This window comes from Vidua macroura, chromosome 3, assembly GCF_024509145.1.
Source record: "Vidua macroura isolate BioBank_ID:100142 chromosome 3, ASM2450914v1, whole genome shotgun sequence".
NCBI lineage: Eukaryota > Metazoa > Chordata > Aves > Passeriformes > Viduidae > Vidua > Vidua macroura.
In genome coordinates this window covers 97,147,765-97,160,645 of record NC_071573.1, presented here as the reverse complement: position 1 = coordinate 97,160,645, position 12,881 = coordinate 97,147,765, and the positions used below count along the sequence as shown (strand labels likewise).

At 35.5% G+C, this 12,881-nt stretch overlaps 1 protein-coding gene across 2 annotated transcripts in view; it reads left to right on the top strand.

The window, feature by feature from the left end:
• The window catches only part of EIPR1 (EARP complex and GARP complex interacting protein 1), a 73,961-nt gene that overhangs the window by 7,790 nt on the left and 53,290 nt on the right, over positions 1–12,881 (top strand). For both annotated transcript variants that reach the window (XM_053972967.1, XM_053972966.1), the window contains exons 2-3: positions 762–845; positions 5,707–5,839. In XM_053972967.1, coding sequence (XP_053828942.1) covers positions 762–845; positions 5,707–5,839 — 217 coding nt within the window. The remainder of the gene's footprint in view (positions 1–761; positions 846–5,706; positions 5,840–12,881) is intronic.

The following is a 12,881-nucleotide window of genomic DNA, read 5'->3' as shown; positions in this document are numbered from 1 at the left end:
ACTCAAAATTATCTAAGAGTCTCTACTACTGACTAGTTGAAACTAGTGATTGTGGTTTTAGTTCAAGCTGTGCCTTATTTATTAGTGTCTCCCATGGCCCTTAACTGCTTGGTTTTGCTTCTTCCAAGACTGTGGTTGGTATAAGTTGAAGGGGCAAGGCAGAGACTCTAGCAATGCCATTAACATAATATAACAAAGAAATAACAGTATGACAAAAGTTTTAAAGATAAAATAACAAATTACTCCTCCCATCATTCAGACAATTCTTATCTCTAATGGGCTGCAGCAGAAAAGAGGAGGCTTGATTTTTTAATTTGCTTCTAACTTGGTGGTTAATGATGAGAAAAAAATTAATTTGTACACAGGCTTACTCTACCTGAGTGGTGTGAAAGCTCTTATAAAAACAGCTTCTTCCTTGGATATCGTACTGTTTTTTAACAATAGTTAAAAATTGTCCACTGTTCTATGGAGTTTTTTCAGATGATAAAGGAAAATTAGTTTTGGAGAGATGCTGCATTTAATGTTATCCCTGTTATAATGGAGATCGGGTAATGTATTTAGCACCTGTATTCCTCAAGCCTCACAAGTATGAGAAATTGCACAAAAATGTATTAAGCAAAATGGGCATAAAGGCCAAGAAAGTCTGCCATTTGTAAGAATGTAATGCTTAAAATGAGAATTGATACATAAGTTTCAAGATTTTTACTGAAATTAATGGATTTTATTAATTGTACTTTTCTAATGGCTTTCTTTTTTCCTAGGCACGAGCTTTAACGCCTCAGACAGCAGAAACAGATGCAATAAGATTTTTGGTTGGAACACAGTCTCTCAGATATGATAATCAGGTAATTTTTCCGTCAAATGTCAGTTGTAATTTTTACCACTTTTTGTAACATTGTTTCAATATCATCCCTCTTCCTTTCTCCCCCTATTGAGTATGAGCATTGATAGTCAACGTTGAAGGCTTCTGTGGGTAGAATGTAAAGATATTGGTAGGAAATAGAGGTGAATGGAAGCTGTTTGTATTTTCTGAAAATTATATTGCTCTTCTAAATTGTGTGACTAAATCAGATTGGTTTAGTAAAGAAGCTGCCATATTTTTGTTAATTAGAATCTATAGATGCTCTGGAGCTATCTTTAAATCCCTGAAGAGATGCAAAGTAAAACAAAAGTCTTTAAGCCTTAATTGCTTCTAATGGGACTCCTGATACATGCACAGTTCAGTGTACGTGATGCTTCATAAACTGGATTTTTCAATATTCATTACTGGAAATCAGTCCTTTGCTTACTGGAAATCATGTCCTTTCTGGTCATTCAAACAATTCAAACTAAAATTTGAGTGACTTTCACGGCTCAGTTTCTGTTGGGCTGTTTCTTCTGAGGTTAAGTGTATGAGTTGTAATTATACAGCAAATTTAATTTTTGTGACTGAATTTCAGTAGAAATCATACTGAAACAAGTTCGTGAGGCTGAAAGGGTTAGCAGGTTGTACTGAGTGCAGGTGGCAAGTCTTGGGTAGCAGGAGAGCTGCAGTGGTGGCCTCTGAGAAGAGGCCAAGGGTTGCCTGTGCCAGACATGGCTGGTTCCAGTGAATCCACTTCAGGACACAGGTGAGTCAGTTTCCCATGAAGGCCCTGTGCTGAAGCAGAGGAACAGAGTGAGATGCAAAGAGCATCACAGAGAAAACACCCATAACCACTACTGCTCCACATCCCTCTGCCCCATTTGAAAGGATCAGAGTCTGGGTTGAAGTTCAGCCTGGAAAGTAGGGGAGAGAAGGTACTTGTTTATTTTAACTGCCAATGGACTAATTCATTCACCCAAGTCTGTTTTGCCCAGAATATTAGTTAGTAAGTGACCTCCCTGTCTGTAGATTGGCACATAAACGATCTCATTCCTATTCTTCCTGCTTTCTCCCCCTGTCTTTCCTGGGGAGAGCAGGTGTCTGGGTGGGAGTCTGTTAGCTAAGGCTAGCACCCACCACAGAAGTCCCTGGCAGTGAATGGAGTGACCAACTCTTTTGAAAATGGCCTGTAATGGGCTGCACAAAATCACTTGGAACCATAGCTTTGGACACATAAGCTGTCCATTCCCAGTGAGGTTTTGAGTTCATTACTCAATGATAATATTGGATAAGACTCAAGAAAAGTTATTCCAAGGCATAAGGGGGATGGAGTATGCAGTTTATTTATATTTCAAGTAATATTTGGGCAAAGAGTAACAAAAGAAGTGGCAGATGCACTTAGTTAAAATTAGAAGTTCAATGCACACAATTATATTTTTGATTGTGCTGTCTCTTGCTCTTCAAATATTTGGTATAATTTTTTTTTTCTTTTACTGTGATTTCTGTGATGATTTTACAACTTGTTCAACTCATTAAATCCTGATACAAAATTGTTGTTGAAGAGTGGTTCTCACCAGTTGATAGCCAACAGATCTTTAATAATTTAAATTTTCTGATTTTGGTAAGTTTATTGGGTATATGCTATGTATTTTGGAAATGTTTGCATATGTTTCAACTTTTTGTATGCTTTTCTTTCTCTAGTGAATAACATTAACAATAGAAATGCAGGAGAATTTCTAGTGTATTCACAAATATTTGGAGGTTATTGGCCTTTAGCTGTGCCTCAGGCCATCATTTCTTCTCAGCTAGTTCCTCAGTCCCCAAGAAGTGCCCTAGGCTCAGCTCATTATAACTTAATTCAGCACTAGGTTCTCTATATTTGCTTAAAAACTTTTTTAGTTACCTGACCAAACTTATGAGCTTTCTTGCAACACTTAATACTTTACTAAGTCCTGCACAGCAAGAGGTTTTATCATGTGCAGATTATTTCTTCCCTTCTGGTCATGGGCAGGTGTAGTGCAAATGAAAGAGCAATAATTTTACAGCTGGCCTGATAACTTTTGCCTCATTGAGGTGTATTGCTGTATAAAGCAATTTTAGGTATTCATAGGAGAATATATTTTAGGTGAAAATAATTTCCTATTAATACTAGTATTTCAAAGGAAAGGAAAGTTTTTATAAGATTTTACCTTATGCTAATATTTGACATATTAATAATGTATAGTACCTGGCATTTGGTCCATGCTGCAGATGGCTTAATTAGTAGCACTGTGTTCTGTATGGTGTAGTTTTGGAACTTTTGTCCTCAGTACTTTCATTGTTGCTAAACTTTGTGTTTATTGTATGCATTGGAAATATCCAAGTATGTAATTTATTCTTTCCTCATCTCATTCTCAGAACTCTTCAAGTTATTTTCAGTCTGGTGTTTTAGAACTTAAAATACTTATTTTCATTATTTATATAGTGCATTGCATCTGCTGTATACAGCACCTCAAACCTTGTGTCAGTTCTGGGTTCCTCACTGCAGTGAAGACTTTGAGGTGCTGTAGTAGGTCCAGAGAAGAGTGATGGAGGTGGTGATGGGTCTGGAGCACAACTGTTATGAGGAGCAGCTGAGGGAGCTGGGGCTGTTTATTCTGGAGAAAAGGAGACTGGGGGAGGCATGGGGGGTGTGTTATCACTGTCTACAGCTACCTGAAAGAAGGTTGTGCCAGGTGGGGGTCGGTCTCTTCTGCCAGCCAGGAGACAGGACAGGTGAGAAGAAATAACCTTAAGTTACACCAGGAGAAGTTCAAGCTGGATATTAGGAAAAATGTTTTCATGGAAAGGGTTGTAAAGCGTTGGAAAAGGCTGCCCATGGAAGTAGTGGAGTCATCATCCCTGGAAGAGCTCAAAAGAGTGTGAATATGGCACTTGAGGACATGGTTTAATGGTGAACGTGGTGGTGTACAGTATTTGGCATTAGAATACTTTCTATGACATTTCTGTTGTCCTTAGTATTTAGTGAAGTGAATATTCCATATATCATGTATTCAAATCAATAGGAAGATTCTTAGCAAAAAAACATTGGGGGACATTCTGCAGTTCTTTCTGTTATGCTGATCAACTTATTCTGGTAGGTAGTGTTGATTGGCATAGCTGTGAAAGATGTAATTTTTCAACTCACAAGATGTAAGCAATACTGCTGCATAAGAATTAAATTTCATATTTCCCAAAATCTCAGTCTAGGCCTTTCCTGAGCTATCTGTGTGTTCCACCAGTTTACAGCTGTCCATGTTGTCAGCTGAATTGGAAACATAACAGCAGAGAGAGATTGGTTATCTGTGCCTTCAAAGGGCTTCAGGTGGGGTAAAGAGCACTCCTTTATATGCTGAGTGATTTTCAACCTGGTTAGTGTGGGAAGAGATGTGTGTGACTGTAGTAAATGGGGTTTACATTTATGGTTCACTTTCTTGGGTGAGAAACTTGGCCTGAGTTGCCAAAGGAGACTCCAAACAAAAACAAGGTATGAGGTTAAACTGATCTATTTTGTCACTCTAAGACGGATATGCAGTTGTTGGGGTAGATGGAAAATGTTCAGATTCTTGAATAGATTCCTAGGTTCAAGGCAGTAAATGAAGTCTAAAAAGACAACTTGCTAATCAACTGCAGAGGCAGTTCTATGTCTGGGATGAAAAAATGGAAGAATAATATAGGTGATGAGGTGCAGGATTATATTTGAAGAAGGAGTTTCTGATGACTGTTTGGGCAATAAAATAAAAGGTAATGTGTAAACCCATCCCCTTAAAAATAATAGTGTTAAAATGAAGATGAGACCTATATTGCAGTTTCTGTATTTTAAGAAAATCTGTATTTCTGTATAGCTAAGATTTTTGCAATGATTCAGTAGTTAATTTAGTTAACTGGATTCAGTCATGATGATAGGGAAACTCTTGGCCTTTTTTTTCCCTCTTCATTCTACACCCAACTTTGAAAACTAATTTTTAATGAGGATACAGTTCCTCAAAATTTGAGTGTTCTAAATTTATTTGTCCACTGTTGAGCTTAGGGGAATTAGTACCATGAATAAAGTTCCTTCTGTACATTATGCCAGGCTAAAATCTTCCTAAATTCCTTGTACTTCTGCAGCAACTATAGAAAAACAGCTGACTAAAAAAAGGGCAGGAAAAATGATAGACCTATTAAAAAAAAAAAAAAAACACATAGCAAAGAAACCTGCAACAAACAAAAATGAAAATAATAAAAAGCAAACTTAGTTCTGACTTTTAAAATATTTATTATTTAAATTTTAAATATTTAAATATTATTGTTTTTCTTCATATTTCAGTACTTTGTTTCCATATAGTATGAAAAGAGTAGATTTGTATTTTCGTAGTGATATGTGACTGCTAAAGTGAACTGTCAAAGTTTCTTACTGAGTGTAAAGTACTTGCTTCAAAGAAGAGTCCTTTCCCTCTCCTTATTTCTTTGTAGATGATTTGAATTATATGATTTGGATACAGAATTGTTGCAGACATCTAGACTAAGGATTGTAATGTTGCTATTTTTGTTTATTGCTATAAGAAGTGTTGGATTGTGATGTGTAGCTTATTTACTATTAGCCATAAAATGAGAAATCACCTTCAAGTTGAAAATTGAGAATAAGCATGGCATTTCCTCAAACAGGGAAATTGCTTGTGTTTTCCTAGAAAAGTTAATCCTGCATGAAATCAATGATATAGTAAATTGTTAGTATAACAATTAATTAAAGTCGATATTGGTTATAAAAATCCCATTAAATTGTTCCATGTAGTCATTGAGTATAATTAAGACCCACAGGAAAACATTTGAAACCCTAATGTTCTATTTTATTGTATTTGCAGATTCACATCATAGATTTTGATGATGAAAATAACATTATAAACAAAAATGTTCTCCTTCATCAAGTGGGTGAAATTTGGCACATTAGTACAAGTCCTGCTGATAAAGGTGTACTTGCAACCTGCTACAATAAAAGTAAGTCCTTTTTAAATATGCTCAACTTGTACAAGTGCTTTGGTATTTTTCAATGTGTAAAGTTTGACCCTCTAGCTACGTGCAGACACTCTCAGTTGGAATTATCAACACAGATTTCTAAAAAAATCTGCAGCTCTTTTATCCATACTTCATTTTTGTCATATCCTTAGGTTACCTTGGTTAGAAGTCAACTTCTGCATTCATATTAAGAAAAGCAGCAAAATGAACCTTATGCTTGGCTGACGAATGCAAAGCATGGCAAATAAAATATATTCCTGTTACTTTAAGCATAAGTTTTATTGATGTTTGCTTTTGAAAGTGCAAGTAAATGTCTTTCAAAATATGCTGGCATCAAGCTTTACTTAAAACTGCAGATGAAGTTTGTATATAATGTTATTTTTCATATGTGAAATGCAGGTATGCCCATAGAGAGCTACAGCTTTTTATTTAAATATTTCCTCAGTAGGAATGCTCCCTGTCTAACCTTACCATAAGTGCACAACTATTGAGATTAAGAATCTCTGTGCAATTCCTGAGTGAGGCAGGTGTGAAGATTTTCTGTCATGAGGCTTGAAAAATCCACTTGCATCACTTGGAGAAGAGGGTGATTCTTCTCTCTGACAAGAAATTTGTGGTGTCAATTAAGTAAATATTATTTTGTCTAGTCAATATTAGTCTGTTCTTGCATGGAAAAGCAGTCCAAGAGTATAACAATTAAGGAGTGAGTTTCAGGCTTTGTACATCTGTGAACAGTTGTAGAGATGTGTGTTCCTGCTGTTCAGCCTTCTGGTTGAACTAGGGAGAGGATTCCAGGATTGTTTAGTTCTCCTAATTCTTTTGGATTTAAATAAAACTGCTAAAATTTGAATTTCTTTCACAAATCTTAGGTGATTTTTTAAAACCAATGATAGAAGGTAAGTTAAGTAGATTTTTCCATTGAAATTATTGTGGGCATTTTGATTGAGAGCCTTTGTATGAGATTTCCAATTTCCTTTATTGGACCTAATAAATCATATGAATGTGTTCTATTCCAGATTATTTGTGTTCTAGATTTAGTTTATCTGATTTCTTAATATTAAGCTCTGTTGTTTGTTCTTCATGCATCTTATGTTAGAATTACCATCCATTAACATTCTGCAGAAAACAAGTTCTCATTCTCAAATGGTGATTACTGACTCTAAATGGCAATGTATAGAACTGAAAGCACACAGTGTGGGGTTCTGTAATAAGGGATAGTGACTTCAGCAGATGACTTATTTCAAGTAGCAATGCAGCCAAATTAAGCAATCAAAACCTTTACAACTCTTAATGTATTGCATTTCTTTGTTGTTTTAAAAAGACTCAACTCATTTTCTCATTGAACTACAAGTCAAATGAGATGATGCTTTTAGGAACAGTTCTAAGTATTGTGCCCATCCCTTGTGTCTGGGCCCAGCACTTCTGTCAAGACTTGAACATTGTTGAAACTAGGAGATTGGAGAAATGTGAGATGTGTGCATTGTTAATAGCTGTTTTTCCAAGTTGCTTAAAGAAATGATAAAATGTGGCATTGAAGAGAAATGGAATTACATATGTTTTCCATTTCCTAGCTCACTGGATGAGCTAATGGAATAGGGTGACATTTCCTCCTTTATATTGAGAAAGATACTGAGTTTTCTTTTACTCTTGCATATTTGCAAAGAGTTACAATAACTGAGGTGTGAAAAAAGGATGTTGTAGGTTCAAATAGAAGTACACTTTTTCACAGCTGTCCTGATCTTTGATTTTTGTTAAGAATCTGCCTTTTATATAGGAAGTTTGGGGAATATAAATTTCTTTTTTCAAATGCAGTGAAAATCTTTCCATGGTATCCAGTTGTCATCCCCTGTTATGTTATTGAGACATTGAGACTCTTGTTTATTTTTTACTTAACTACTTGATAGTTAATATCACTGCCTGAAAGTCACAGATGGCAGCAATCTTGCTCTATGTTTGGAAATACAAATGAGATGCTGGTTTGCTTATCTTTTTTCATGAGGGGATAAAACTTAGCAAAATAATGTAATATGTAAAGCTTTTTGATAATTTCTTCTGAGTCCTAAGAATTCTGTGTGGGAAATGGGTGTGTGCATTCAGCTGTAACAATGGGTTGTCTCTGGGGTCAAGGTTCAAAGAAAGTTTAAGCCTCTCTGTATGTTTGAGAAGAGTGCTGTTGTAATAATGCTTGGAGATTTTTACTACTCTGGTTGAGAGATGCCTTCAATTGATATACCAGAAGTCTTAATCAAAACTCAAAAAATCCTCTCATATGGGGAAGTTTTTACATTTGATTTGGTTTTGTTGTTGCTGTTTTGTTGTTCTGGTTTTTGTTTGTTTGTTTGTTTTTGGTTTTTTTTGGTTTTTTTTTTTGTTTGTTTGTTTGTTGTTTTTTTTTTTTTTTTTTTTTTTCATTTCAAAGACAGTATTTTTAACTACTTCTATAAAATCCCACAGCATCATGCTTGGATCTGAATATTTATTTCCCATGTGTGTGGATATGTAAATTTGTATGGGTTGTTTTTTCCTGAATCATACAAGTAGGAAAGCTCATTCAGAAGTAGAAACAATCTAGCCTTGTCACTCTCTGGGAGCATGATTTCTTTTTTTTTCCTCCTGACTTGAAGGGTATGTGAAATATTTTTACTTGTCCTTGACTTGTAAGTGAAAGAGGCATAAAGAGGTAGAACTTAAAATGTATTTATTACACCTAATGAAGAACAAAGTCATGTACTTATGAGTCATAATAACTATGCTTCTATGTCAATAAAAAATAATTTCCTTGTTGTCCACTAGATTATTTTCTTTAAGTGCTCACTTTTGATAAAATCAGATATTTTGCCCCTAAATGACTATACTTGCAGCAACCACAGTTCAGTCATTGTTTTGAGATGAGCTTTTGCTTTTAGAAACTCTAGGCAAAATATGTCAAAAGTGCCAAGTATAGCATATTTCCATGATTGGGTACAGACTCTCCACTCATATTTTTTGCTTTACTGCCCTTTTACATAAAGAGTAAAAGAATATTTATTATTTACTGACATTGATTCTGCATATCTTTACATTCTATGCTTTCAAGAAAAGAAGGTCCCCCTAAAAAGTAAAAATGGCTCGGATAACTTTCTTGTTCACAAGAAGTCACAGGAAAGTTTAAATCCTTGCTAAATATGTAATTTGGGAGCTATATTCTCTAAACAGTCAGTAAAGTTAAATCAAATGGTGCTCCGTATTCTTTGTTCAAGATACTTTACTAGAGTATCAATGTACAATTGGGTTTTCAAAAGGAAAATACCTCCCTGACTCTGAAGTCAAAGTGAAGGAAACCGCCTTTTTTTGTTAGCATCAGTGTTTACAACTTTGTCTAATTTTGACATTGCATCATTAATGAAGCCTTGTATTTTTTCATTCTCAATTATGACATTAACTAGAATAATAGTGGTTCCAGTAGCATTGGAACAATTGTGTCTTTGAATATTAACCAGAAATTCCATTTTCTAGGACATTTTGTCTTAATATAAAAAAAAAATTGTGGAACTGTGTCTCCTCTCATGCCCCTCCTTATGCACACACTTCAAAAATACTGACTTAATCACATAATTACAAAGGGAAAATTTCTTAGACTCAGTTCCTGCCTCACTGATCATGAATATGCCACTTAGGAAATTTTATACTCTTACAACTGATATTATAGGAAGATGATTTTATTCTCAAGTGATAGGGTTACTAGTTATATATAATCTTGTCCAACCTCCAAAAAAGATTAGGAATTTGCTATGCTGGCGGTACAGCGCTTGCCTGTGCTACACATTTCTAACTCACTCCCCAATGTGGTGTGCTAGAAATGTATTAAGACCATCCCGGTGTAACTGACATTGCTAAGAGACAAGATGTGTCTTCAGGAGACACTGAGAAGTAGCTCCTCTTTTTGTAAATGTGTTTGGCAGCTACTTGATGTTATGAGAATTAGGAATGTTGTATTTTATCACAGATTCCCTAAGTGAAGAGAGGAAGGACATAAATATATGAAAGAAGCTACGTATAAAAGGAAAAAAGAAGGATTATAGTCTAAATATCTCCAGGACAGGGGAAGAAGACTTTGTAAAATTAATATCTGAGGTATCCAGAACTCAAGCACTATTAGTCAGTTTTGTGACATGTTGATGCATAGTTTTTCTCTTCTAATACAGCAAATCAACCGAATTAAAACAGGGGTGTTTTTTTTCCTCTTGAAGAGAATAAGATTGTTACTGCCAGCTTTGAAGTAAGTAAAAATCAAGGGGAGAAATGAGTTTGGTAGTCTTCTAGCTTTAGAAGTTAAATTAGATTGTTAAAGTTCAGTATGAGACAGATTAGGTCTTAAAAAACTAAAATGTTGAATTCTTAGAGAACAATGCAATTTAGAGATGGTTTTTTGGTGATGATAATAAAAGTGACTATAAGCTAGAGTGCTACAGTTGCATTATAATTTGTTTAATGCCTAATCTCTGAAAATTTATATGTTTTTGTTTGCCTAAGATACTTACTAATATCCTAAAGTTATGTTCAGCAAAGCAGAAGTCATATAATTTGCTTTATAGTAGCCCAGAATTAAAATGGAGGATGCTGTATTTAGTGGAAAATCCCTGTCAGAACAATCCTAGGAACTTTACACCTTTCTCCTTTCTTGCTGTTCTGACTAGTTGTAGTTAGTTGACTATTCTCTTTTTTATTACTTTCATGAAATTAAAATTGGACAGAAGTGGCACTTCTAAAAAGTGAATAAGAAAGGTGACAACGTAATTAAGAAGATCATAGCATTTTTTAGTAGAAATCCACATTTAAATATCAGAACAGAAAAATTATGGGGTGGGTTGAGGGTCAAGAATGTACCCTCCAAATAATGATATGAACCAATGAGAATAATGGTACACTAAATATAATAAGTTGAAAAATGAAGATAAATTAGTCTTCAAGAAGCTGGTAACTAACCAAGTGCTCTCTTCTACTGCTAGGGGGAAAATCATTTCACATGTGTATTCCCTACTGCAAGTTTGAAAGATGCTTGCTTCATTATTCAGATGAACATCCTAGCCTACTCTAGGATAATTTTTTCATTGTGAAAAAGTGTATTGACAAAACCCTCTAAATCACACTAAAGGGGAGTCACTTGGAAACTTGAACAGTGGAGACCTGACAGAGTGCTAGACTCCATTGGAAAATTATCTAGATATAGTCTCAGTATTCCCCAAGTTTCAGGCTATAGCAGGGGAATTCAAAAAGCTGCTTCATAGACTTTTAATAATGTTCTGAGGCAGCAAGAAATACCAACAGTCAACGGGCTGGGGTGTGTTTAATATTTTTTGTATGTAAAGTAGGTGATGGAAGCCTCAGCTCTACAAATGCCTGAAGAAATTTGGATCCCTATATTGATACAATGATTAATATGATGTTGGGTAATAATTGGAAATATGTTGATGATGCCCTTTTTGTCATTCCAGCTTATCATACCCTGTTACAAAGTGTTTGAAAAATTTCCAAGTTAGGTGGATGTGCAGTGGTGGATGCAGCTTGTCTGTGGTTTTGGGGGCTGGGGGGAGTCATGCCTTGAATTTGCTTTGTTTCATACAGAGCTTCTTTTTGATCTGTTGCCTTGTTGATACATCCCTCCCTGTCTCTCACCTGCTGTTTTGGGATACTGTTAAAATGGAGGCAGACTATTTCCTGTGGACTTATAAAGTAAACTTCAGCTACATCATTAAAGGAATGGGGAATTCAGGGGGATTTTTCTGTAAGCTGTCTAAAGAGTTCTGCAGCCATTTGCCAGTTTGCCAGCAATGGATGGTTCTTTTCGAGTGACTCTTGGATCTGGTCTCTGTGGACCAGAATAAGTAAAGCTGTTGAAATGAATGATCATGGTGATGAATTTGGGGAAAGCTGTCATTCTAAAATAATGTTTTATAAATACAATTATAGTTTTTACAGCATTATTTGCAAACTCTGAATATAGCTTTCATTATATCCAATAAGCTAGAATTAACCCCCAGATTTATGCATTGCTCTGAGATACAGATTAATCTATTTAGCATGTCAGCAAAGAAACTAGTGGCTTGTCTGGATTTTGATACTGTATAATGGCCAGCTGCTTGGGTAGTTACTGTGTTCTGTTAGATGTTCTATAGAAACTTAGCAATGGTAAAATTGTTTGGGAAGTTATGGGTTAAGGCAAACTGCTGGTGAGTTTGCATGATATGATGGGGAGATAAAGGAGAGGAAATAGAAAAATGATCCAGACCAAAAACTCTGCATAGATGGAAAATAGTTTGCCTGCTGAACGTGCAGTTGGATCTGGGTAGTGGTTTCCATTATTGCAAAGGTGAATTTTTAGGATGTGATTGTATGCAGCTACCATAGGTGCAGGAGAAAGATATGCTTGGAGGGGCAAGAGTAAAGGACCATGTCTCACAGCCTAATTGTAGACAGCTGTACTGTTGTTGTCAAGGGTCTAATAGGGGAAATGCTTGCTGAAAGACAAAGTGAGGAAATTAAGGCAATGGTAGAGTTGGAGAAATAAGGAGATCCCAAAACCAGGTAAGGGATATGTGAGAACACAAGGAGGTATGGCATGGTAAAATAGCTTTTGGGCAGTCAGTCAGTGGGAGGATTGAGAAATGTTAGGGATAACATTCCTAGGTGTTAGCAGACATTTGGTGTCTGTCCATACAAAAATCTATTGTGGTGGTTAAATGTCTGCATATTTTGGTTTTTGGTTAGCATTTTGGTTTTGCATTTTGTTTCTTCTTTATCTGTGGCAACTTCTGCTATTTTCCTGTTTTCTTCCTTTCCATGGCATTTACTGAAAGGATCGGTGAAATAATTTGCCAAGTTTTAGTTTTGTTGCTATCAGAAGAACAGTGGTCTAGAGACTTCAGCTTCTCTTTTAGCTGTTTTAAACTGTGCCAGCAAACTAAACGGAACGATAATGCTGATTATTTATGCAATTATGAATTGGGTTGCAAGGGTATTTTCATGACCACAAGAGTACTTGTAT